Source organism: Lygodium microphyllum, chromosome 4 (genome assembly GCF_053477565.2).
Source record: "Lygodium microphyllum isolate KBCC chromosome 4, Lygodium_microphyllum_v1.1.10, whole genome shotgun sequence".
In the NCBI taxonomy this organism is placed as follows: Eukaryota; Viridiplantae; Streptophyta; class Polypodiopsida; order Schizaeales; family Lygodiaceae; genus Lygodium; species Lygodium microphyllum.
The window spans coordinates 162,057,548-162,084,799 of record NC_141138.1 but is presented as its reverse complement, the minus strand read 5'-3'; the positions used below and the strand labels follow the sequence as shown (position 1 = coordinate 162,084,799).

Genomic DNA, 27,252 nt, shown 5'->3' with positions numbered 1-27,252 from the left:
TAATGCTGTCCGACCAGCATTATTGCTCCCCACTTTTTCAGCATATTTATACTCAGTGGCTCCTCCTCAGTCAGTCACATCATCTTCACCATCTGCAGACTCTGTGGAGAGAGGAGCCAGTGCCAGTGCCCACGCAGCCAGTGACTCACTGTTGTATGCGACTGTCTCGTGTTCAGATATATGGATTCCATTTCCCGTGCATACATCTGAGTTCTCATCTGTATTGTGTTCTTTTCTTTTCTCTTTTTGTCGTGTTTCAGCAGTTTATTTCAGCACATGTTTATGCTTCCACCGCTGCTCCACTTCTGACATGGTATCAGTTTTCAGGATTTGTGTTTTTGCTGTGTTTTCTTGCTGATTTCAGGACTGTTTTGTACCCCTGCTGATCAGACGACTGCTGTCGCAGCCAGGCGACCTGTTTTGGGGCTGTTTTCAGCCTGCATTTTTTGCAGTTTTGCCATCGCCTGCTGCCTCCGCACCCTCTGCTGCCTACGCACCCTCTGCTGCTTGCATTTTTCATCTGCAGCTGCTGGCGACAGTTTTCTACCTGTTTTTCTCCAGTTTAAAGCCTGCGTTTTGCTGATTCAGCATCTCTCGTGGCTGGGTGACTGTTACTTCAGGCTGTTTTCTCTGTTTTTGGCAGTTTTTGACTGATTTTTTGACTTTCTGCAGCAGATTTTGTCTTCTATTGATCAGATTTTGGGTTATCTTGCATGTGAACTCTCATTTTCTATAGTCTGTGCTTGTGTTTTGGCTGTGTTTCCTCTCTAAATTCCATATCTTCTCTACTTCTCTTCTTATCCTCTCCATATGGCTCCTCCGTGCACTTCCACTGATGATAAGTTACATGGACTTGATTATCTCACATGGAGTGCTGTCATGAAAGCTCTCTAAATTCCATCTCTTCTCTACTTCTCTTCTTATCCTCTCCATATGGCTCCTCCGTGCACTTCCACTGATGATAAGTTACATGGACTTGATTATCTCACATGGAGTGCTGTCATGAAAGCTTGGTTTGTGCAGAAGCGGTTATGGTACATCGTCTGTGGCGCTACTCCTCGTCCTCTCCGTCCTTTTCCTCTTCCTGAAGACTTTGATGAGGACAACCATGAGGAAGCGGTGCTCACATGGGACTCGGACGATACCCGTGCTTACTCAGCGTTGCTTCGGTGTATTTCTAAAGCGGTCTTACCGGCGGTTACCTCCTGTAGGACATCTCCTGAAGTATGGCAGAAGTTGCAGCAGATGTACGAGGCACCTTCCACCATGCGGGCCGTCATACTTTATGGCCAGCTCCAACAGATGAAGTTTGAGCCGAAAGATACTATTCAGTCTTTTCTTCTTCGTGTTACGCAGGTACAGGACCAGCTTCGGCACATGCAATCTGCTCTTCCCGAGGTGCATCTTGTCGGGACGGTCCTCTACAAGCTCCCCCCGGAGTTTGATGGAGTGGCCAATGCTTTGCGGGCGCAGATATCATCGACTCCTGTCAGTTTTACACATATGACCTCGATACTTTTTGAGTATGAGGCATCCTTGAGATTACAGGGGCGGCTTCCGGCACATTATGGAGGCGAGGCTTATGTAGCTTTAGAGAGGGGTAACGGGAGGAAGAAGTCGAAGGCCCAGTGTTACCATTGTGGCAAGAAGGGACATTTGCGGAAGGACTACAAGAAGTTAGCGGCTTCCAGGAAGAAGGAGCAGAAGACGAAGCGGGATGCTGACTCTACCGATGAGTCCTCTCCTTCATCAGACTCCGACTCCGATCCTCCGACCAAGGTGAAGTCCAAGGCGCGGAAGGGATCCTCTTCTTCGGATCGCGGGAAGGGCTTGGTGGCCCCTTCCTCGGCTGCTTTCTAGTGGTGGTAATAAGGTCATCCCTCACGACTCTCGTGTGCCAGAGAGGGAGTGTGAGCGGGTGTTCAGATGGGGTAGCCGCGCCTCATCTATACTTTTATACAGGTGCACAGGTTCCAGAGAGGGACGTCCCTGACGCATCGACTTCAGTCTGGCGGAATCAAATCCTAGAGCTGGGATTGACATCCGGGTTCATGCTGAGCTGGTTATCTGACAGAGAGCGGGAGGCTTTCGTCTGGAGCTCACATGAGGGGACACTTTGGCGGTCTGGTCAAAGGCGGGGAATCCATGGTCACCTATGTTCAGGGGCATTTTTGACAAGATGGTCTTGTATGCTCCTGCGAGACATTGGTGATGGACACAGAGACATGCTATGATCTTCTCTATTTTCAAGTGTTTGGTACGATCGACATCGACATTAGGTTCTCTCCGAGGCACCTTGGTGGTGGCTTGATCACCCACTGCTTGGGTATCCATGGTTCTACTTGGTGGTTCTATGTTACATAGTTTCTGATCCCTTTTCATTGTACTATTGTATTGTATCAGATCACTCATGATCTGAGAGAGGGTGTTAGCAGAGTATTTGTCAGCTCATGTGTGAGTCTGAGCTTGATCTGGGCTGGGCATTTTTATTAGGTATTTTAGGTATTTTTCTAGTGTGGCATTTTATGCCAGTGGGACATTTTATGCACCAGTCGGCCAGCATTAATGCTGTCCGACCAGCATTATTGCTCCCCACTTTTTCAGCCTATTTATACTCAGTGGCTCCTCCTCAGTCAGTCACATCATCTTCACCATCTGCAGACTCTGTGGAGAGAGGAGCCAGTGCCAGTGCCCATGCAGCCAGTGACTCACTGTTGTATGCGACTGTCTCGTGTTCAGATATATGGATTCCATTTCCCGTGCATACATCTGAGTTCTCATCTGTATCGTGTTATTTTCTTTTCTCTTTTTGTCTTGTGTTTCAGCAGTTTATTTCAGCACATGTTTATGCTTCCACCGCTGCTCCACTTCTGACAAGTCTGCCACTACTAGCTCCAATTCGTCTGTTTGTAGTAGGTTTGCCCCCAGCCTTGCCAGGTTTGCCACCAAAAGCACTAGTCCGCCTTCAACAGTGCTCGCCCCAGGTTGTGTTTTTGTTGCGTCCACCTTCTATCTGGTGCCAGCTCCCTAAGCCAGTTCCCTACGTAGCAGCTCAGCTGCGTCTGCCTTGAGTTGCACTACCTTGCTTGGCCCTTGGCCTACCTGCCTATTGCGTGGCATGTTCTTGCTTCTGTTGCCGCCAACTCCCTGCACCTTGTGCGGCACCGTGTCCTGACTAGCTGCCTACGGAGGTAATGTATTCACTTACATATCCAAGGAGGATAGGTTGAATGGTAAGAACTATTTTCTTGGTCCTTCATGATGAAGAATGTGCTGATTGCGAAGAATCTTTGGGATTATGTTAGTGGTGAAGAAGTTAGACCCGGAGTTGTGGCTCCTACTACTACTTCTTCAAGAGGATAGGTTGGATGGTAAGAACTATTTTCTTGGTCCTTCATGATGAAGAATGTGCTGATTGCGAAGAATCTTTGGGATTATGTTAGTGGTGAAGAAGTTAGGCCCAGAGTTGTGGCTCCTACTACTACTACTTCAAGAGGACGTGGACAACGGGCAACTCAGCTTGTTCAGCCCGCTCTAGCTCAACCACTTCTCTAAAGATCAACAACATAGAAGGCATGGGATACTCGGGATGCCTATATAGGCTTTGTTGCTGATTGCATTGGCAATTCAGCGGTCTATTATCCCGCACATTCGGTCTGCAGCTTATTCACAAGAAGCATGGCTAACCTTAGAGCGGATGTTTGTTGGAAAGAATGAGACACACATCTCTTTCTTGAAGAAAAAGCTTGAGACTGCGAAGATGGACGAGGGTGATTCTATGCAGGATCATGTAAATAAAATTCACGACGTGTGCGAGTAGCTTATGAATGTAGATAAATATTACTCGGATGCGCAATTGATATCTATTACCTTAAATTCATTGTTACCCTTGTACTTGGCCTTTCATACGGCCTTGAACCTTACCATGAGGATTTTCCCACAGTCACTTACTTTCCTTTAGCTGGTCAGTCTCCTCTTAGAGGAAGAGCAGACAAGAAAGAACAATGGTGTGGATGTTATAGCCTTTGAGCTTTTATTGCAAGATAGAAGGGCAAGGGCAACCAAGCCAAGAATGCTCCGTAGAGCTCTGGGACTTCAGGCACTTCATGGGGCAATAAGAAACAGGAGGTACGCAAGCCAAAAGGGCAAGTGAAGCCAGGACACTACATCATTGAGTGTAGAAAGCGTATAGCCAAGGAGAAGAAAAAGGAGTTAGGGATGTTTGTTTCTAGTGCATCTTCTACTACTACCGAGTCCACGTTCTTTGTTGCAGGTAGGGACTATTGTTTTTACACATGTAGTTATGACTCTTCTTGGATTGATAGAGCATTTAGCTCTACTGAGGATGCGAGCACATGGACTTTTGATAGTGGTGCTTCCAGGCACATAATGTGTCACAAAGATTTGTCATTATGTCTTGCAAAGATTTGTTTGCTTTTGTTGTTGCAGCCCTGGTTGGCAAGTTTGTACAATGTGCCAACAATGCATCATACCATAGAAACATGAAATGGGGACGGGAATGGGGACGGGAACATTGATAGGGACGCCAAACCTAGGGACGGGGACGTGGGAATGGGAACGACATTAAAAAAATTAAATTCATGAAAAAAATTTAATATTTCACTCATAATCCATGTGGACTTTGGAGTGTTAAAACCAAGGTATATAATCCACAAGGACAAATCATTTTAAGTTTTAACTTTAAGATATTATGCATCATTCCAAAACTACTCATTAGAAATTGAATTGCAACTTATAAGGCTCAAGAGGTAAGCTATTCAATTATAAAATGCATAATACATATGTCATAAATGATAAAACAATGAACAATGAACTAAACTTAAAAGTCTAAGCTGAAATAACATCCCTATGGTCCCATTGCCAAAAAACATAAAAGATTACAAATATGAAGTCTAATCTTTGAAAGAACATGCTCATTGCCTAAAAAAAAAACTATAAATATAAAGTCTAATCTCTAAATTGAAGCAAAATGTAGCATGCCAATATAGCCCAAAGGGCAATTGCAAGATTGCAAATACAAATATAATATCGGCATGGCACAACAACCTAAGTGTCACACTATCATGAAAGATCATAATATGATATACAATGTACATGTGTCATGTATCATGAGACTCGTGATAAGTAAACTAAATCAAAGATCATCATCATGATTTGAGGTTGCTCTAGCTACCCTTGAAGTGCCAGCCTCATCATCATGTGTACCATGAATTGTTGTATCTCCCTCAACATCAGCATGTATCTCCTCTTCTTGTTGCATCTCCCACTTTGTGAATGGATCGGGCTTTGTTGTCATACTGTTACATAATATCCTCAAATTAGTACTAACGAATACTAGATCGTTCGCCCTCTCCACACCAAGATGGTTCCTCTAATTTGAAGCAATGTGAGCGTATGTACTCCACAATTGCTCCAAACAAGAGGAGCTAACTGACTAACCCAAAATAAGGATGGCTAGTTGTTACAACTTAGGACGAGTTGAACCATAGTCTTCCCACCACAAAGCTGCCCTAATCTTATAATGATCCTCCTATGCATCCCCACAACCAAAAAAACCCCGAAAGGTCCAAAAAAATGAAAGCTGATCTCTAATCTTTCGTTTAGTGCCATGATCAGGCACTAGACAAGACAATATAAGTCTCTATGCATCCATAATCTCAGTGTTATTCTCCTGATCCTTGCCCTGGAACTCAGGATCCACAATAAATGCAGCTGCATGTATGGTGAGCTATGGAAGTTCCACCTTGTCATAACTAAATGACGTATCTCCTCATGTGCCTCATTATTTGGTGCAAACTCTTGCAACTTTTCATTCAGTCTATCCATAGCCTCATATACCTTGCAAATGCAAGGTTGCATAGCATCCATAAACCTCAATAAATGCACAATAGGTGATACCATAGCATCTATCCGCTTTACATAATCCCAAAACCCTCAATAAATGCACAATAGGTGATACCATAGCATCTATCCGCTTTACATCACCTCAAAAAGTGGAGTTATTTGCTTTCTCCAAGCATAAGATGGATGTAGGAGTATCTACCAATGTTGATGAGGTGAACTCATCACTAAGAAATAACTGCCTCAAGGCACTACTTCATTCTCTTAAATTGCCTAGCATCAAGAAGTTAAAGGCAAATTTGGTATCAGAGTATTTTAAAAGTGTCTCGTCACAACTAAATGACGTATCTCCTTATACGCCTCATCATTTGGTGCCAACTCTTGCAACTTTTCATTCAGCCTATCCATAGCCTCATATACCTTGCCAATGCAAGGTTGCATAACATCCATAAACCTCAATAAATGCACGATAGGTGATACCATAGCATCTATCCGCTGTACATCATCCCAAAACCTTCATTAAATGCACAATAGGTGATACCATAGCATCTATCCGCTTTACATCATTCCAAAAAGTGGAGTTATTTGCTTTCTCCAAACATAAGATAGATATAGGAGTATCTGCCAATGTTGATGAGGTGAACTCATCACTAAGAAATAACTGCCTGAAGGCACCACTGCATTCTCTTAATTTGCCTAGCATCAAGAAGTTAAAGGCAAATTTGGTATCAGAGTATTTTAAAAGTATCTCGTCACAACTAAATGGCGTATCTTTTTGTACGCCTCATCATTTGGTGCCAACTCTTGCAACTCGCTTTACATCATTCCAAAAAGTGGAGTTATTTGCTTTCTCCAAACATAAGATAGATATAGGAGTATCTGCCAATGTTGATGAGGTGAACTCATCACTAAGAAATAACTGCCTGAAGGCACCACTGCATTCTCTTAATTTGCCTAGCATCAAGAAGTTAAAGTCAAATTTGGTATCAGAGTATTTTAAAAGTATCTCGTCACAACTAAATGGCGTATCTTTTTGTACGCCTCATCATTTGGTGCCAACTCTTGCAACTTTTCATTCAGCCTAGGTTGCATAACATCCATAAACCTCAATAAATGCACGATAGGTGATACCATAGCATCTATCCGCATTACATCATCCCAAAACCTTCAATAAATGCACAATAGGTGATACCGTAGCATCTATCCGCTTTACATCATTCCAAAAAAGTGGAGTTATTTGCTTTCTCCAAACATAAGATAGATGTAGGAGTATCTGCCAATGTTGATGAGGTGAACTCATCACTAAGAAATAACTGCCTCAAGGCACTACTTCATTCTCTTAATTTGCCTAGCATCAAGAAGTTAAAGGCAAATTTGGTATCAAAGTATTTTAAAAGTGTCTCGTCACAACTAAATGGCGTATCTCCTCATACGCCTCATTATTTTGGTGCCAACTCTTGCAACTTTTCATTTAGTCTATCCATAGCCTCATATACCTTGCCAATGCAAGGTTACATAGCATCCATAAAACTCAATAAGTGCACAATAGGTGATACCATGGCATCTATCCGCTTTACATCATCCCAAAAAGTGGAGTTATTTGCTTTCTCCAATTATAAGATACATGTAGGAGTATCTGCTAATGTTGATGAGGTGAACTCATCACTAAGAAATAATTGCCTCAAGGTATCACTGCGTTCTCTTAATCTGCCTAGCATCAAGAAGTTAAAGGCAAATTTGGTATCAGAGTATTTTAAAAGTGTCTTCTTCGACCGCAAAGAGAAGTGATGGTGAAGAAACTGGTGATTCAAAACAAAGCTAATCATTTGAGCTCCTTGCTCTATGATAGATGCAATCCATGATAGGTTACCAATATCCTTTAGTAGGTTGTTCAAGCAATGAGCCATAGAATATGAAATTGTGATATGCGGATAACATCCTTGGATAATAACACTTGCTGCCCTATTTGCGGGTTCTCCATCTGCAACAAATCCCACAACATGCTTTGGGCCAATAAGCCCAATACCTGTAACCCACTCTGCTGCAAGTACATCTGCTAACTTTCTTGTCCCCGATGCATCATGTGAACATATGAAATACCTTTTCCCACGAGAATAAGCAACCATACCATGAATGGATTGCTTGCGTGTATCACTCCAACCATCAACAATCAAGGAAACTCCATTTTTAGCCCACAGGCTCTTTCTAGTCATTGCTACTTGCTCAACAAGGCGCTTTTCCTTGTCGAGCAAAGTGGTGCGTAAGGTCTCTGATGATGGAGGTACATATGAAGGGCCATACTTACTAATCTTCTTGCACATCAATTTAAAATACTTTGACCTAGTTTCATGAAATTGAATGTGGTCATGATAAAAAAAACGTCCCACTGATGTATCCACCTCTTCCTTCTTCTTGGAATCCCAACTAGCATCAAGTGTGCTTTGTCTACGTGCAACATGTGGTGTTGTTGATGCCACGAGCGATGCAATGTCTGTAGTAGGTGCAGAGGTAGTATTTCTTGATACTAACCTTGCTCTAGACACATTTGATGAGAATTGTGTCACAAAAGTTGCAGGGTTAACTGCAACACGTCGTGGTCTAGATGCAAGATAAGCTTGTTGACTTGCTACAGGGTCACGAAGCTCCCTTTGTTTCTCCAAGGTCACATTCAGACAAAACTGTATCTCTGAATTTGACTCATGTACGAGATGAGCTCGAACCTGATTATGCATAAAACAGAACAAGTGGCAACGGGTATTCCATATTCTAATATTTAAGTAACTTTGAAAAATTAAAATCAATAAAAATTCGAAATACAAATGCTCGACTCAATGGATTACCTTGTTTGCTCCACTAGTTCGCTTGTATGGGCAAAGCTTACAAGTCCATGGTCGAGATCCTCCATCACTCAATGGACGGCCAGCATTTATTTCTTCCCACCATGAGCAAGCATCGGACCTTCTTCCTCGACCACCAGCTCGACGAGCGGGGCAGGAAGATGAAGCCATTTTAGGCTGAAAATTGAAATAAAAATGGCTCGAGAGAAGTGAGAACTCGAGTCTTGAGAGAAGGGAGAAGGGTCAAGAGTCAAGAGAGAAGGGAAAAGGAGAGAAGGGAGAAGGAAGAAGAGAAGAGGAGAAGAACAGAGAACTTGGAACTTGGAGAAGAACGAAGACTCAAGAGAAGAGGAGAAGAAGGAAGAGAACGGAGAAGGTTCAAGGAAGAAGGAAGAAGAGAAGGGATAAGTGAAGAGAAGGAAGAAGGAAGAAGAGAAGGGAGAAAGAAGATAAAAGAAGAGAGGTTGGAGGTAGGAGCAAACGGGGGGATTGGCGGTTGGTGACTGACGGGGAAACAGGGAACATGCGCCGTGCAGACTGGTCACTGGGAGTGGGAACGGGCAAGCGATTAGGTGGGAGCAACAGGTAGGAGAGAAGGGAGCGGAAACGCGCAAAGTTGCAGACGATCGGGCGGGAGCAGTGGCCAGCCGAAGGTAAGTGGGTGCTACGTGCGTTCCTTGTTCTGTTTCAGACAGGGAGGTAGGAGCAAACGGGGGGATTGGCGGTTGGTGACTGATGGGGAAACAGGGAACAGGCGCCGTGCAGACTGGTCACTGGGAGTGGGAACGGGCAAGCGATTAGGTGGGAGCAACAGGTAGGAGAGAAGCGAGCGGAAACGCGCAAAGTTGCAGACGATCGGGCGGGAGCAGTGGCCAGCCGAAGGTAAGTAGGTGCTACGTGCGTTCCTTGTTCTGTTTCAGACAGGGAATGTTCCACTGATTTGTAATGCGTCCCATGATGGCTTCGTGCCGGGGACGGCGATTCTGCGTGCCCGGGGGCCGGTCCAGCTCTCTTCTTTCTATGCATCATACCTTTTAGAGGTATTGGGGAGATTCTATTGATAGCCATTGATGGCTCTATTCTCCACTTGCAAGATCCCTTGTTTGTGCCAAGCATAAATAAGAATTTGCTATCTATTTATTTTTTGGCAAGGAACACATAACTTGGGTTTTGACTGGCACTCTATATCATGGGTTATATGAGCCGGATGCTTTTTCAGTTGATCAGTCAGTCTATCTAGCGTCTACTCTTACTCCTGCTATGTCACAAGCAGAGTTATGGCATGCTCGCATGGGGCATGTAAACTATGGCAGCTTGATGCTTATGTAGCTGCGTACACAGATGCTTGATGGTTTATCCCTCTTGGAGAGACCTCTTGAGCATATATACGAGGGATATATTTTGGGAAAAATGCATCGTTTTTCATTTCCACGTGATGTTGCTTTTAAAGTAACTGCCAGGCCATAGATTGTGCACTTAGATGTATGTGGCCCTATGCAAACAAAGTCATTGGATGGTTGCTACTATTTTGTCACTTTCATTGATGACTTTACCCGTTTTTGCTTGGTCTACTCTTTGTTTTGATTTAAAAGTCAGAAGTGTATGATGCATTTTTGGCTTTTGTAGCACTTGTTGAAAATCAATTTGGTTGCAGGGTAAAGACTTTCTGTTCGAACCAAGGGGGGAATACATGTCCTCTATGTTGAATTCCTTTTTGAAGTAGAAGGGCATTGTTCATTAGTACACTAGTACTTATACTCCACATTAGAATGGGGTTGCAGAGAGGAAGAATCGATCCCTCATGGAGATGGCCAGATGTATGCTGAAAGCAACGAGCTTGCCACACAGTTTTTGGATGGAAGCCATTATGTGTACTTGCCATGTTTTGAACAGGTGTCCCACGAAGGCATTAAAGAGTGTCACACCTTTTGAGGCTTGGAACAGTTGGAAACCTTCTGTTGGAAATTTTCGTAATTTTGGGTGTCTTGCATATGCACACATTCCCAAGGTACTCAGGAAGAAGTTGAATTACAAGGCTGCCAAATGCATTTTTGTAGGGTATAGCAATGATCCTGTCTCTAAAAAGGTATTTGTTAGTAGGGATGTGCTTTTCGACGAAAAATCAGAATTATCGTTTGTTGGTTTTGACAATGATGTATTTGAAGGACTATTGACGATTTCTTTCAGTGATACAGCTGGAGATTCAGCAAGTGAACTTCATGGTTTTGACACATATCAGGCTGCCAATGATGTATTTGAAGGACCATTGCCCATTTCTTTCAGTGATATAGCTGAAGCTTCAGCAAGTGAACTTAATGTTCAACTAGTTGCTCTATTGGGTAATGTAGAAAATCAGCCCATGGTTGATTTGATTATTCACCAAGGTGCTGAAGTTTGTTATGGCAGCAAATACACTTGATGATGAGGAGCTTGAATGTTTTTAGGATGCACAACATAGTGTGCATTGGATGGCAGCAATGCTAGCTGAGTTTGATTCCATCATAAAGAATCAAACATGGGATATAGTGTCTTTGCCTGTTGGGAAGAAATTCGTTGGTACAAAGTGGGTCTTTAAGCTGAAAAGAAATGCAAATGGATCCATTGACAAATATAAGGTTGGGCTTGTGGCCAAGGGCTATGTGCAGAAGAAGGCAAGCTCGTATGCATGATGGTGCATATACCATGGAGTTTGTTATGGCAGCAGATATACTTGATGATGAGGAGCCTGAATATTTTGAGGATGCACAACATAGTGTGCATTGGATGGCAGCAATGCTAGTTGAGTTTGATTCCATCATAAAGAATCAAACATGGGATTTAGTGTCTTTGCCTGTTGGGAAGAAAGCCATTGGTACAAAGTGGGTCTTTAAGCTGAAAAGAAATGCAAATGGATCCATAGACAAATATAAGGCCGGGCTTGTGGCCAAGGGCTACGTGCAGAAGAAAGGCATCGACTATGAGGAGACATTTGCTTCTACCTCCCGCATGACTACCATTAGGTCTATGGTTGCTTTGGCTACCCATTATGGATGGAGTGTGCATTAGCTTGTTATAAAGACTGCAAATTTACATGGGGAACTTCAAGAAGAAGTGTATGTAGAACAACCCATTGGTTTTGCAGTCGAGGGATTCTAACACTCGGTCTGTAAGCTGAAAAAGGCTTTATATGGTTTGAAGCAAGCTCCTTGAGCTCGGTATGCAAAGATTGACGCTTTTTTACTCAGAAAGGGTTTATAAAGAGCTCATTAGAGTCTACCCTTTACGCATGTAAAGAGAGGGATCCTTGTTGGTTATATGTCTATATGTTGATGATCTTTCCCTTATAGGGACACATGTTGATCAGATTTCAGCATTCAAACAAAATTTGCAGCAAGCTTTTGAGATGTCAGATTTCGGGCATTTGCACGCACCATTACTTGAGCATTCAATTTATTCATGATGCTAGAGGCATGGGATTGTCACGGTCAAGATACATTGGTAAACTTCTTGAGAGGTTTGGCTTATAGGATTACAAGCCAGTCCTTTACACATGTAAAGAGGGGGATCCTTGTTGGTTATATGTCTATATGTTGATGATCTTTTGCTTATAGGGACACATGTTGATCAGATTTCAGCATTCAAACAAAATTTGCAGCAAACTTTTGAGATGTCAGATTTCGGGCATTTGCGTCATTACTTGAGCATTCAGTTTATTCATGATGCTAGAGGCATGGGATTGTCACGGTCAAGGGGCATTTGCGTCATTACTTGAGCATTCAGTTTATTCATGATGCTAGAGGCATGGGATTGTCACGGTCAAGATACATTGGTAAACTTCTTGAGAGGTTTGGCTTATAGGATTACAAGCCAGTTTGTATACCAATTGAACCTGGACTGAAGTTATCATTGCATGATGACGATGACTTATTTGATATGCATACATATGCTCCAACAGTTGGATGTCTTATCTACCTATGCAACACAAGGCCGAACATATAGTTTGCTATTCTAGCCCTGAGCGGGATATATGCATTAGCCACGCATGTCTCTTTGGCAAGTTGTCAAGTGTGTTTTCCATTACTTAATGTAGGATACCAGGCCTCTTGGATTGCTTTATGCCAAGATTATGATTCTCGTTACTCTACTAGTGGCAATTGTTTCTTTCTTAAATTTCATACATTACCATACCTAGATTTCGTAGGAGTTAGAATAGGGACAATCATATCTGACCATATTTGGGGAATTTTTTTTTCCTCCATCCAAATTGCCAAGATATGCAAGTACTTGTAGTACATTGTGGGTTGAACTTTGTTGTCTTGTTTTAGTGTCTACTATCTATCATCTACATGTAGCCTTTATGGCAGTGGACATTGGAGTTTATATGCTTATCACTTGCAGTTGCAAATCCAGGTTCTTGAGTATTTAGTCTTAAAGTTAGACAATTGGAATGTGAATCTTCTATTTTGGGAAACAAGTGATCGACTATTGACTCTTGTGCCAATTTGCATGCAAGACTTCACATGGTTAAACAATGAATCTAGTTTTTACTCAGCTAACTATCGCTCTCCAAGTAGCTACCTCTGTGTTGCTGGTAGCCACCACTCTATGCTGGTAGCTACCACTTACCGATTAGTGGATACCACTATCATATTGGTAGGTACCACTTTCCTCTTGGTAGCTACACTTTTCATCCACCTGGTAGCTATCAGTATCTTGCTGTTACCTGGTAAGTAGCTTTGTCTTATTGGTAGCTATCATTGCATGCTACTAGCTACCTTTGTATTGCTAGTAGCTACCACCATATGCTCATCTTGCATCTCTTGGCTTAGCAAGAAACAGTCCATTGTTGCCACATTGTCGTGTAAAGCTAAATACGAGGCAGCTTTCACTACCACAGTTGAATGCGTATGGCTTAAACACTTGTTAGCTGATCTGGATGTATCTATCACGAAGCCTACTTCTTTGTTCACTAACAATCAGAGTGCCATTGTAGTGGCATGGAACTGAGATCCATTATCACTTTGTCTAAAAGAGGCTACATGCATGTGACATCAGCCTTGTCTACTATCCTACCACTAGTAATGAGGCAGGCATCTTCACCAAAGCTCTTCCTCGTGATAAAATTGAAGTATTTCACAATGCTTTAAATTTGATCTCCTTTGGTGGATGACCATTGTATCTTGATCACTCTTCATTGAGGGGGGTTTGTTGGGTTCGACTCACGACTACGCTTATAGAGGAGTGACGATGAGAGGTTTGTTTTCCCATATTTATTTCTTTTATTTTATGTGCCTATGTTACATAGTTTTAGGCATTTATCATGTTTGACATTCTTCGGGCGTGAACACCCTCTTATAACCGTAAGGTTTAGGGGTTGTACTTTGTACTTGTATCTTACACTTCAAATTATTGCATTGGGTGTTGTGCTGTCACACTACACACTATCTATTGTACTCTAAGCTGAGCTTTGATCTCTTCTTTCTCTCACAATTGCAGGGGGGGTTGTTGGGTTTGACTCACACCTACGCTCATAGAGGAGTGTTGGTGATCCTTAGTAGGATGGACACTAGGGCACTTTTTACTCTCCGCATGAGAGGTTTTTTCTCCCAGATTTATTTCTTTTATTTTATGTGCCTATGGTACATAGTTTGGGCACTTATCGTGTTTTACATCCTTCGGGTGTGAACACCTTCTTATTGTGAGAGTGCGCAACGGAAGAAGAACACGAACACAGAGGAGAGGAGAGAGAAAGCAGAGAATGAAGGAAGAAAGTCTGCACTGACTGAGATGAATGCTGAATACACTGAAATGGACAGAGCAGTCCCTGCACGCAGCCCGGAGCGTCAGTGAGGGGACCAGGACAGACTGGAAGCAATGGCAGCACCAATGCTGAAGGCAGTGCTGAACCTGCAGAGTACAATGCTGGAATGATTGGGGGGGCTGCTATATATAGCCCCCAGGCCAGAAAACTGGCCGACCTGCCAAATCTGGCCGACCTGGCCAGATTTGGCCGACCAGCCAGATCTGGCCGACTTTGGCCAGATCTGGCCGACCTGCCCAGAAAATGGGCCGACTGCACAATAACAGCCCAGAATGGGCTGTATGACACCCAGAGGCTGCAGACTGACAAGGACAGCCACTAAATGAAGTGACAGAGCTCCTCTGTCTCCTTTCAGACTCTGACAGGAGCTCACAACCAGGAGATGACAGACTGAGAATGATAAAGAGCAGGCTAACACCCCCTCTCAGATCCTGGGAGAGTCTGAAGATCCAAGAACCGCATGTGATGAAGCAAAGAAGGCTGAGGCAAAGGCTTCGTAAAGAGATCAGCTGCATTTGCCGCCGTAGGACAATAGACCACCACTAGCTCCGAATCCACGATCCGCTCTTGAACATAGTGGTACTAAACCTGAATCCTGCATGAGCCGGCGATACCATAAAGGAATCCTGAGAGATTGCGGCTGCTGTGAGGGAGATCGGGGGGTCTCCGGAACCTGCAAAGCACCCAAATCGGAGAGGGACTCCCCCTCACCGAGTGAAGGTAGATCCTCCGCATCAGAAGAAGGCTGTGTATCCCGTGAAGATCCCGAAGTGGCGGTGGAAGAGCTCACAGAAGACGGAGTCACATTCACCAAAGGGGAAAGGGAAGCCGAAGGAGGAGGAATAGGGGGGGTGCTAAGGGGCATCCTGGAAGGAAGTGAAGGGAGAGAAGGTGGGGGGGGGGGGGGGTCCGTCGATGACGAAGAAACATCTGTAATGGAACCATCAATCGGATCCTCAGAGGCCGAAGCCTCATCAAAGATCACATCCCTACTCACCTCAACCTTCTGCGTCGTCGGGTCGTAGAGCCGATATTCCGTGAAGATCCCGAAGTGGCGGTGGAAGAGCTCGCAGAAGACGGAGTCACATCCACCAAAGGGGAAAGGGAAGCCGAAGGAGGAGGAATAGGGGGGGTGCTAAGGGGCATCCTGGAAGGAAGTGAAGGGAGAGAAGGTGGGGGGGGGGGGGGGTCCGTCGATGACGAAGAAACATCTGTAATGGGAAAGGGAAGCCGAAGGAGGAGGAATAGGGGGGGTGCTAAGGGGCATCCTGGAAGGAAGTGAAGGGAGAGAAGGTGGGGGGGGGGGGGGGGGGTCCGTCGATGACGAAGAAACATCTGTAATGGAATCATCAATCAGATCCTCAGAGGCCGAAGCCTCATCAAAGATCACATCCCTGCTCACCTCAACCTTCCGCGTCGTCGGGTCGTAGAGCCGATATCCCTTCGTGGTCGTACTATAACCAAAGAGGATAAGCTTTCTCGACTTAGAGTCGAACTTCGTCTTCCTCTTCTTCTTGTCCACATGGACAAAAGCATCGCACCCAAAGATGCGAAAATGGGACACGGAAGGCTTCTTCCCAAAGAAAGCCTCATACGGAGTCATGTCCTGTAACGCCGAAGTCAGAGAGCGGTTGCGAATATGCACCGCTGTAGCCACCGCCTCACCCCAAAGGAAATGAGGAAGACTCCTATGCTCCAGCATAGATCGGGCCATCTCCACCATGGTCCGATTCGCACGCTCCACCACACCATTCTCCGATGGTGCGTTCGGATGGGAATACTCCACCCGAATACCATGATCCCTGCAAAACTGAGAGAAAAGGTGAGAAGTGAACTCGCCACCGTGATCAGCTCGAACGCCACGAACCTTGGAAGTTGTTTGGGTCTCCACAAACACCTGCCACTCACAGAAACGGGAGTACGCCTTGCTCTTGTACTCCAAGAAATAAGGCCACACATAACGACTAAAGTCGTCCACAATCAGCATCAAATACCTGGCCTTCCCAAGGGAGGCTGTGCCCATAGGTCTGCAAAGGTCGGTGTGAACCAACTCAAGCGGAGAAGTAGCCCTCCTAGAAGCAACCTGCGGGTGAGGCTGCCGGTGCTGCTTGCCTCTCAAGCAGCTAGGGCACAATGTGTGAAGAGGAGGGAAATCAGGAAGTCCCTCCACCATCTTCCTCCTAGAAGCCCGACGAAGAGAATCGAGGTTCAAATGACCATACCGAGCATGCCAAAGCAGCCCAAGCTCATGGGAAGTTCGCGCAGCCAAGGCTGTGAGCGTATAAAGCCCACCCTCCTGTGTACCTGTCCAAAGAGCATCACCTGTAGAAGCATCCTCCACTGTGACTGCATCCTGTGTAAAAATGACTCGGGTATCTAGCTGAGTAAGGCCATGCACAGATAATAGGTTAAAACCCAAATCAGGGACATAGAGAACTTTGGCGGAGGAAGACCACCTGTCAGAAAACATAGGTAAAGTCCCCACGCCTCGAACAGGGACTGTAGAATTGTCACCAATGGTGACTGTACCCCCTCTGGAACGAAGATCTTGAAGCCAATCCTGACGGAAGGTCATATGTGAAGATGCTCCACTGTCGACGAGCCAAGGCTTCTCCTATGTGGTAGAAGCTAGGGCTGTATCCTCCTCAACAAAGACATGCACAAACGCAGATTCTGTTGTGGCTGGGGCTGCCTTCGAGTCCTTCTCCTTAGGCTTCAAATGGGGATACTTCTGCCAACACTTCTCCTCGGGATGAGTGCCCTTCTCACAATGGGGACACTTGGGCTTCTTCTCCTTCGCATCCTTCTTGTCCTCCTCCTTTTTGTCCTTGGCCTTCTCCTTCTTTTGTTTCTTCTTCTTGCCGCCACCTGTGCCGGCCGTAAATGCCTTGGTGAAGCCACTGGCTCCCACCTCTTTGAGTCGCTCGTCATGCTCCAAGACAAGCGGGGAAAGCTCCTCCCATAGGAGTGTCTCACGGGTCCTCGAAGTGATGAGGCTGGTGTAGAAGACATCATAACGGGGTGATGGCAGCTGAGTCAACAGAATCATCGGCATATTCTCAGACGATATCAGACGACCAAGAGAGGCTAGCTCGCCTCGCATATCCTCCATCTTCGTGATGTGCTCCTTCATGGAAGGAGAACCATCAAGACTGAGCATCCGCAACTTCTTCTCCAAGGAAATCTTGTGGGCAAATGTCTTGTGCTGATACAAAGACGCAAGCTTCTTCCACACTTCCGCCGCGGTCTGTAACCTGTGAACATGAACAAGAACAGAATCATGGAAACTCATAAAAAGAAAGGAACGAGCTCGAGAGTTGAGCCGATCTCATAAGGCTGCACGGTCCAGAGAGGTGCCATCGGACGAATCCACGGGGGGACGGTCGATGGGAGAAGAAACAAGCTCCCAGAGGTCAAATGTATCGAGGATGTAGGCCACCTTGCATGACCAGAGGGAGTAGTTGGAACCATCCAACTTATCTTCCTTCGGAAAGGAAGGGAGAATCGGCACCTAAATAGAGGGAATCAGGGAAGGCATCCGCACATCTGAAGTAGTCTTCACGGAAGAAACCTTCGCGGTAGATGGAACCCTCTGAGATTCATGGACTGAAGAAGGACGAGTGCGAGGAGGTTCTTCCCGACGTCGAACCTCACGATAATCCCGCCTCCGCTCAGAGAAATGATGAGAAAGAAGTTCATCCTCTGAGTCATCAAAGCCTGAAAACTGGTAAGACATCTTCCAATCTGCAAAATACCAAAGAAAGTTGTGCCGATGTCGAAATATGACCAGCAATGTGGTCACCAACCACCAAGACGTGGGCAGAGAATGCCTACAAACACTTGGATCTGCAAAACGCAAAGATAACTGATGTCGAGCACCAGAGAGGAGACCACCAGCACCAGGAAACAGCCCGGACAGAAGTCGCCAGCAGGAAATGTGCTACCTGGAGTGGTAGCGACCAGCAGAACAGCAAAGCGCAGCCTGTAGGGAGGTCGCCCAGCAGAAGGAGGGACAGCCTGGTGGAAAACGCACGGCTTCTGCATCGCTGGATGACGTGGCAGCCTCTGCAGTCAGCGTGGGCAGCAAAACGCAGGCTGAAAGGCCTCCTATAGAAGTCGCCTGGCAGTTGTTGATCAGTTGGCAGCAGCAGTAGGGTATCTCACTCTTGAGGGTATGTCCTCCGTGCTCTCAATCAGGCGATGATACCATGTGAGAGTGCGCAACGGAAGAACACGAACACAGAGGAGAGGAGAGAGAAAGCAGTGAATGAAGGAAGAAAGTCTGCACTGACTGAGATGAATGCTGAATACACTGAAATGGACAGAGCAGTCCCTGCACGCAGCCCGGAGCGTCAGTGAGGGGACCAGGACAGACTGGAAGCAATGGCAGCACCAATGCCGGAGACGGAGATGACGGAGGCAGTGCTGAACCTGCAGAGTACAATGCTGGAATGACTGGGGGGGCTGCTATATATAGCTCCCAGGCCAGAAAACTGGCCGACCTGCCAAATCTGGCCGACCTGGCCAGATTTGGCCGACCAGCCAGATCTGGCCGACCTGCCCAGAAAATGGGCCGACTGCACAATAACAGCTCAGAATGGGCTGTATGACACCCAGAGGCTGCAGACTGACAAGGACAGCCACTAAATGAACTGACAGAGCTCCTCTGTCTCCTGTCAGACTCTGACAGGAGCTTACAACCAGGAGATGACAGACTAAGAATGATAAAGAGCAGGCTAACACTTATAACCCTAATGTTTAAGGGTTGTACTTTGTACTTGCACCTTATACTCTTTGATTATTGCATTGGTTGTCATGCTATCACACTCTCACATTCTGCTCACTATTGACTATACTTTCAATTGAGCTTTGATTTGTCCTTATAATAGAGAATGAAAGTTCGTACTTGGGATCTCTTTCTCCAAGTGGGTGGCCAATCCCAATTTGAAGTTCTATCAAGCTTGCAAGATCTTCAGATTTGTGCATTGAAATCTAAAGTGAGAGAATCAGTGTTACCTTCAATTTTGTTGCTAGGCTTGATGCATAAGGATCAAATCATATTCGGCTGGTTAGATCTTGCATGGCCGGTAAGAACCACGGTAGCTAAATGTTTCTCCTCTCGTGTCCGAATCTTTGAGAGTGTGTTGGGAATACAACTCCTGTTCGGTTCTCGGCATAGGTTCTTCAAGAGATTGAAGTGGTGCGGAGGAGTTTGAATCCATCTTCCCTTTAGAGTTCTTTGTCTCTGATGTTTAGCTTTCAGATTGAGGCTTAGGTTTCTTTAGAGAGTACCTAACTGTGATACCATGTAATGAATACTTGAGCACAAAGTGATGATAATAGAACTCAAGGGAGAAGAGTAACTCAGATATAATGAGGAATGAATCAATGCTCAATCCAGTAAACAGAGATTATGCAAGAATGAATATAAGACTGAACTCTGGTCTCTTAGAATGGACAGTGGCAAAGATGAGTTGGAGATTGTATCATTCTTAGAATGGATTCTGAAACACAGCAGGCAGCCGCCTAACAGTAACGAGCTGCTATAAACAGCAGTGCAGCAGGCTGCATTGTCCAAAAAACGTAGGGCTGTGGCTGAAGAAGACTGATCTGGTGAAGCAAACAGCAGCAATACAGCAGTAGAGCTCTTGGAGGAAGAATCTGATCAAGGTGGCAGCTAGTGGGAGCAAATGCATGCTGTGGAGGACCAGGTAGCAGCAGCTCTGATGATGTCAGCAGCTGTACGGCAGGGCTGAGCAGGAAATGCAGCCCTGGCAGCAGTCATCTGGCTGTGGAGGACCAGGTGGCAGCAGCTCTGATGATGTCAGCAGCTGTATGGAAATGCAGCCCTGGCAGCAGTCTGGCTGTGGACAGCTCTGAAATGGCTGGTAAAGGTCACCTGGCTGATGGGACAGATCCAGAATGGCTGGTACAGGTCGCATGCAGCAAAATACCACAGCAATGGAGGGATGGAGTAGGCACCTGGCTGATGGGACAGCACTACCAGCAGAGGTATCCTCTAGAGGGGTGTGGACAGCAGTGGAACAGAGAGAAGGATCTGCAAAACAAGGATAGGCAGAATAGCAAGGAAGTTTCCTGTTTATAGATGTGGATGCTCCCAAAGTTTTGGGTGTTGGCTGATGGGACAGAGGCTCTTTGGTAATCTTTAATAAAGGTTGGTCATTTTTGAGTTTTGGGGTTGTTTGCAGAGCTAATTAAGATTTTTTGTAATGGACCTTTTTATCCTAATATTTACACGTTGAGTTTTGTGTTTCAATCAAGGACTGACATTGGAGGTATAAACTGCTCGTGACTGGGTTGGAGACATGGTTTATTGGCTGGGGAATGCGTTGTGTGTATGTTGGTGCTCTTGAACAGGATGAAAACATATGAAAGTAAGCTTTGTTATGTGCTGTGCAAGCTGTCTAGGCATTTGGCTATCAATATAACTAGACTAGGATTGGGAATATGTCAATATTGTGCTTATGGGATGATGACGCTTAAAAAATCCAAATTAAGAAAATATAATATTTCTAGAACTTATGTGCGTATCTCTATATTTACTGTCAAATTCCAATTTCTGTAAATTTTTTCATATTCACACATCTTTTTTAGTGTTAGGAGTCAGATTTTAATGATGAGAACTGGTCTGTTTTCCTTTCCACTAGCGGCTGGTCTGCCACTTTTGTTCATCGATGCTCCCAAGTTTCAACAATTGCAGTGGTGGTATCTGATTTTTCCAAGTGCAGTGGGCTGCATCCTCCTTTGCCTCTTGGTATGCTTCTATATCTGAAACTTTTAGTATTATTTGTTTTTTTTTCTCCGTTTTTTTGTTGTATTTTGTGTGTGCGGGCGGGGGGGGGGGGGGGGGGGGGGGGGTTAGTTTGTACATTGATATTCAACGTAACACTTTTACATTAAAAAAGTGGGGGTATGCGTGACCATTCTTTCTAATTGTGGCTTTAAGTTTGACACTAAAAAATGTTAGAGCATAGCCTCATGAATGAAATGCAAATGAGCTAACGAAGCCTAGATGTACAACATGAGGAATTTGCTCTTTGTGGTTGTGTGATGTGGGATGTTTGGAACCAAGGTCATTGCTTGATGACCTGTCTAGTGTTCCAAGGACAGCATCATACTTGTCAAGAGAGAATGCTCAGCAACTACATTTACCTTCTAGCTATGCTTAGTATCGAGTCGTGCTACATGTAGATGCCCTAAGCAATGAGTGCTGTGATCTTTTGGAGTTATAGATGGGATTAAAATACAATGTCAAAAGTAGGGAGAAACTAACATTTGTACAATACTTTGACAACTCTGCTTGTAGAGGAGTATTTCTGAAGGTAGTAAATTTTTAGTCCTTGAACATACATGCATTTGCCATCATATATGTTCTTCATAGTTAATCTAACATAGCAACAATTGAACATATATCACAAGAGAATTCTTGAGACAATAGCTATCAAATTGAAGTGGGAAGGAGTTCATATTGCTTTTGGAATATCAATGATAGGTGTAAGATATGAGATGACCAAGCTATCAGAATTTCACTGCTTCTTTTGGCTACTTGTCAAGAGCCAAGTGAGCTTTATTAAAAATGTATTTTGATTGCCTATTTGTTGGATGGTGCTATGGGGATGATTATTTTATGCTTTCTTTTCCACCAGGTATCAAAACGTCATGAATTTTGGTATATTAAAAAAAAAACGTATTTTTTCTTTAAAACGACTTCATCTGGTGGTTTCTTGCCATGTTACCTCATGACTTATTTAGTTTATAAAGTCATGCTATACTTTTTGATACTTAACTTACTTAATATCATACTTGTTCTTGTTGCGTTCTTCGTCTACCGATTAAGGCTTTTGCAATTTATCTTTCGGTTACAAAATCAATGAGATTCTTTGACACTTTAAATGGAATCGAGAACTAGGGCAATTGTGTTCTGTTTCTCATACGTTTCTCTTTTATATCTAGAATCTTATCAGGTTGGAGTTCAAGGGCTCCTTGACTAGGCATTACAATTTGCTGGTCATCAAGAATATGATCTTGATTTGCCACATAAGCTTTCAGAAGACTAACGTGAAATACATTGTCGACTTTCACATGATCAGAAAGTTGCAGTTTGTAGGCATTGAGAACCTTGTATGGTCCACAATACCTTGGATTCAACTTTTTGAACTTTTCCAATGACAGAGAACTCTTCTTTGGGCGTACAAAGATGAAAACCATGTCTCCCTCTTGGAAGATACGCTAGGTCTTTGGCAGTTTGGATGTTTTGTGTGATAGTTTTGACTTAATCATCCATGTCTTCTAGCATTTTCTTAGAAGCCTCAACCTTTAGGATTGGATTAGAGAAATTCACTGGCGTCAAATAATCTTACCCATACAATACTTGAAATGGAGTCATTTGAATACTCTAGTGATATGATGCATTGTAGGAAAATTCTACTAAGGCCAAATACGGTATTCACCTTGTTGGTTCTTGGAACAGTAAGCTCTTAGTATATCTTCAATGAACTGATTAGCCCGTTGTGTTTGACCATTAGCTTAGGGATGATAAGTTGTGCTTAAGCAAGGTTGGGTTCCATTTGCTTTCAAATAGGATTCTAAAAAAATGTGATGTAAACAGAGTTGCGGTCACTAACGATCCGTTTAGGCAATCCATGAAGCCTAAAGATTTCTTTTACAAACAGTCCTGCAATATTTGAAGCTTTGTAGTTGGTCTTGATTGGAATAAGATAAGTGACCTTTGTCAGCATATCCACAATCACCATGATTGAATTATACCCTCCTTGAACAGCCTTGAACAGAATGTAAGCCAACTACGAAATCCATACTGATGAACTTCCATTTCATCTGTGAAATGTCAAGTGGTTGGAGCTTGTCTGGTATTTTGGTACGCTCAAGTTTCACCCGTTGGCAACTTAGGCATTCAGTAACATATCTAGATGAGTACATAATGCTTCAGTCTTTCGAAGTAGTAACTTTTCTTACTGCATTAAGAGTTTTTGCATAGCCAAGGTGTCTTGAGAACAGGGAGTCACAGGCTTCCCATAATATCTTCTTTTTCAGCACTTCACTGAGGGGAATGTAGAGCCTTGTCTTGAAATGGACAGGTCCATCACCCACAGTAAAATTTTGGTATTTAACTCTGAGCTTAGGATCAGTGTTCTTAACTAGAATCTCTATAAGCATTAGTTGATACTTAAGATCCTTGTTTGTCTCTTTTTTGGCTAGCTCAATGATTGGATTGCTAGGCATCGATATTATGGTAGCTAAAGTCTCTCCTTTAGATGGCTCATGCATGATAAGTGCATTCAGAAAAGATTTACGAGTTAATGCATTGGCAATCACATTCTCTTTTTTAGGTCTGAACTTGATTTCAAAATTAAATTCTTGCAAGACTTCAATCCATTGACGTTGCCTCATGTTGAGGTCTAGTTGAGTAAAGATCTATTTGAGACTTTTGTGGTTAGTGACTAAAGTAAACTTGCTTCCAAGTAGATAGTGTCGTTACAATTTGAGAGCATGGATCACAGCTAATAGCTCGAGATCATGGGTGGCGTAATTCCTCTCGTGGATTTTCAGTTTCCTCGAGGAATAGGCTATCGGATGACCTTGTTGCATAAGCACACAACCTAGTGCAAGAGAACTTGTGTCTGTTACGACCTCAACTCTTGACTTAGGTCAGGTAGTTTTAAAATGGGTGCTGTTACTAAACTTTTCTTGAGCTGCTTAAAATTGGCTTGCTCAATGGATGCCCATACGATGGCAGTTTGCTTTTTCAGCAAATTAGTGAGAGGTGCAGCTATTAGAGTGTAATTTTTTATGAAAATTCTATACTCTCCAGTCAACCCTAAAAAACTTCTTACTTCCTTAACTGTCGTCCAAGGTTGCTACTCTTGAACATCTCTAATGGTCTACAGAGATTCCTTTAGTAGATACTATGAATCTGAGATATTTCATCTGTCTTTATAAAAAGACACATTTCTTTTTCTTTGCATAGAGATTGTGCGGCCTCATTGTGTCCAACACAATGTGCAATTGCAGCTCGTGGTCTTTGTCTCTCTTGGAGTATCTTAGGATGTCATTAAAGAAAACCAGGACAAACTCATTAAGATAAGTTCGAAAAATATTTTGCATTAATCTGTTAAATGTAGTAGGGCCATTAGTTAGATTGAAGACATTACAAGAAATTCAAAATGACCATATCTGGTATCGAAGGCAATTTTGGGGATATCTTCTTTCATGATCCTTATTTGGTAATAACCAGATTGGAGATCAATCTTGGAAAAGATTTTCACTCCTTGCAGTCTATCAAGTAGCTCGTTTATTCTTGGGGTTGGATACTTATTTTTGATTATTACCTGGTTTAGACCTCGGTAATCAATGCAAAGGTGGAGAGTTCTGTCCTTTTTCTTTTGAAATAATACTGGGGCTTCCTGTGGCGAAGTACTGGGTTTGATGTATCCTTGATTCAATAACTGCTTGAGTTGCTCTTTCAAATCAATTGCTTTAGGGATAGATATTTTATATGAACTCTTAGCAATTGGAGTGTCTCGTGGTTCAAGTTTGATCTCGTGATCGACTTCTCTTTGAGGTCGTAATTCAGTCACAATTTTATGAGATACACAGGTAATCCTTTTCTTAACCCTTTTATTATGCGAGATGTTTTGAAAAGTCGCCTGGTCTTTTTTGCATTGAACATGTGTGTCATTGGGGATTAGCCGGGTCCATACCCAATAGATATTCATAGGTCCCTAAATTCATGATTCTAAATTCCATTTCAGAGAGATTGTCTCCTAGGTTAATTGTCACTTTGCAAGTTTGCTGAGTAGATAGGTCCTTTTCTTAACTCTTTTATTATGCGAGGTGTTTTGAAAAGTCACCTGGTCTTTTTTGCATTGAACATGTGTGTCATTGGGGATTAGCCGGGTCCATACCCAATAGATATTCATAGGTCCCTAAATTCATGATTCTAAATTCCATTTCAGAGAGATTGTCTCCCAGGTTAATTGTCACTTTGCAAGTTTGCTGAGTAGATAGGATTTCTTTTCCACAAGTAACCTTGATGTAGGTATTGTGTCTATATCTAATTTCTTGGCACACTTTGGTGACATGAACGAGTGTGTGCTTCCACTGTCAATCAAAATTTTAAAGGACTTACCTTGATATCCTGTTGGTATTTGAATCACCGAAAACTGGCGATTTGGGCCTTTCTTATGGAGGGTGGAATGAACTGATGCCCTCTCCATATCGGTTTGCATAGTTAGGTTTCCCTCTTTTTCAAGCTCTTTAAGAATTACAGCAAATGCTTTTTCTTTTGGAATTGAAGCTTGGTTCTGACCTCTATGCTGTCCTTGGCGAAGAATTTGACCAAGCTTTGGACACTGTCTTTTGAAGTGGCCTGGCTCATTACAGTAGAAACACCTAGGTACTCTTGAATTACTTCCTGTAGGTATGAAGTTTCTGACTGCATTTGTTTTGGCCCTCTTTCTTTGACTAGGCGGACACTGACTTTGGGCTCGCTTAATGTAGCCCCGTGAAGTCCATTTGTTTTGATTCCAAAGTCTATTATTCCTTGGCTTTGACTGAATCTCCTGATCAAGAGGTGATGCGCAAATCAAAGCATCTTGCAAATTAGTTGGGCACATAGATTCAAGGCATGTATTTTGAGGAGCATTCAATTCGTGATAAAACTTAGACACTTGCCGAGCAATAGTTATAAAAGATGCATATTTAAGCAGTGAGATAAACTTTGAGCAATATGTCTCTAGGCTCATTCTCAGCTGTCTTAAGTTAAAAAACTCATTCATTTTTAGTGTGTGATAAGCTGGTGGCAAATATCGACCACGCAAAGCTTCTTTCAACTTTTCCCAGGTAATAGCTGTTCCAGCAAGTCTTTGGTCTTTACACCATTGTTTTCACCATAGGCATGCCTCACTGGTCAATTTTAACTTGGTGATCATAGGTTGATTAGCAGGGGTAGTTTTCGCAGCAGTAAAGTAGTCCTCCATGGTCTCAATCCAAATCTCTGCCTCAATTTCAATGTCTTTGCCCTTGCCATCGAATTCCTGTGGCTTAACGTGCTTAAGGAGATACTTCTTTTCTTGAATTTCAATCAGACTAGTGATAGTTGTATTACCTTGGGTTATCATGAGTTTCACGAATTAGTTTAGCGCTTTAAACTTTTCAGCTTCGTTTCCACATTAAAATATCTTACTAAGGAGATACTTCTTTTCTTGAATTTCAATCAGACTAGTGATAGTTGTATTACCTTGGGTTATCATGAGTTTCACGAATTAGTTTAGCGCTTTAAACTTTTCAGCTTCTTTTCCACATTAAAATATCTTACTAGATTTGTAAAATAATAATGGACCAAAGAGCTCAATATTTTTACAAAATCTAGCCATTGCCATCTTTTATTATTAGTAGCCATATGCTTCGATTTTTACAAGTAAGGGATATTTACAAATGGAAGATGTTTACAAGTAGAGATACATCAGCATTGATAGGATAGGTTGGATGCTATATACAATTTCCAAAACATGATATCATTATATCTTTTTTTTTTTGTGGGATGGATATCAGTTACATTCATGTAGAAAAAAGTAGGCCAATTGTTGTCTATGTCTAGAAACCTATAATGTGAAAATGACAGATTTGGAAAACCATGGATATGGTAATCTCGATACTTGCGACGTCTTTGGATATAATCCTGTCGGTTGGGATTACCTTTAATACATTGTCATA

The 27,252-nt window shown here is 43.4% G+C and overlaps 1 protein-coding gene across 7 annotated transcripts in view; it reads left to right on the top strand.

Moving 5' to 3' along the window:
• The window catches only part of LOC148037845 (uncharacterized), a 60,368-nt gene that overhangs the window by 26,821 nt on the left and 6,295 nt on the right, over positions 1–27,252 (top strand). For 5 of the 7 annotated variants that reach the window (XM_087676803.1, XM_087676800.1, XM_087676801.1 and 2 more), the window contains exon 4: positions 21,168–21,274. The exons of 1 other annotated variant lie outside the window; for it this stretch is intronic. In XM_087676803.1, the coding sequence (XP_087532929.1) occupies positions 21,168–21,274 (107 nt within the window). Of the gene's footprint in view, positions 1–20,781; positions 20,895–21,167; positions 21,275–27,252 lie in introns of all 7 variants that reach the window. One more of the 7 variants, XR_015690703.1, reaches the window with a different exon arrangement.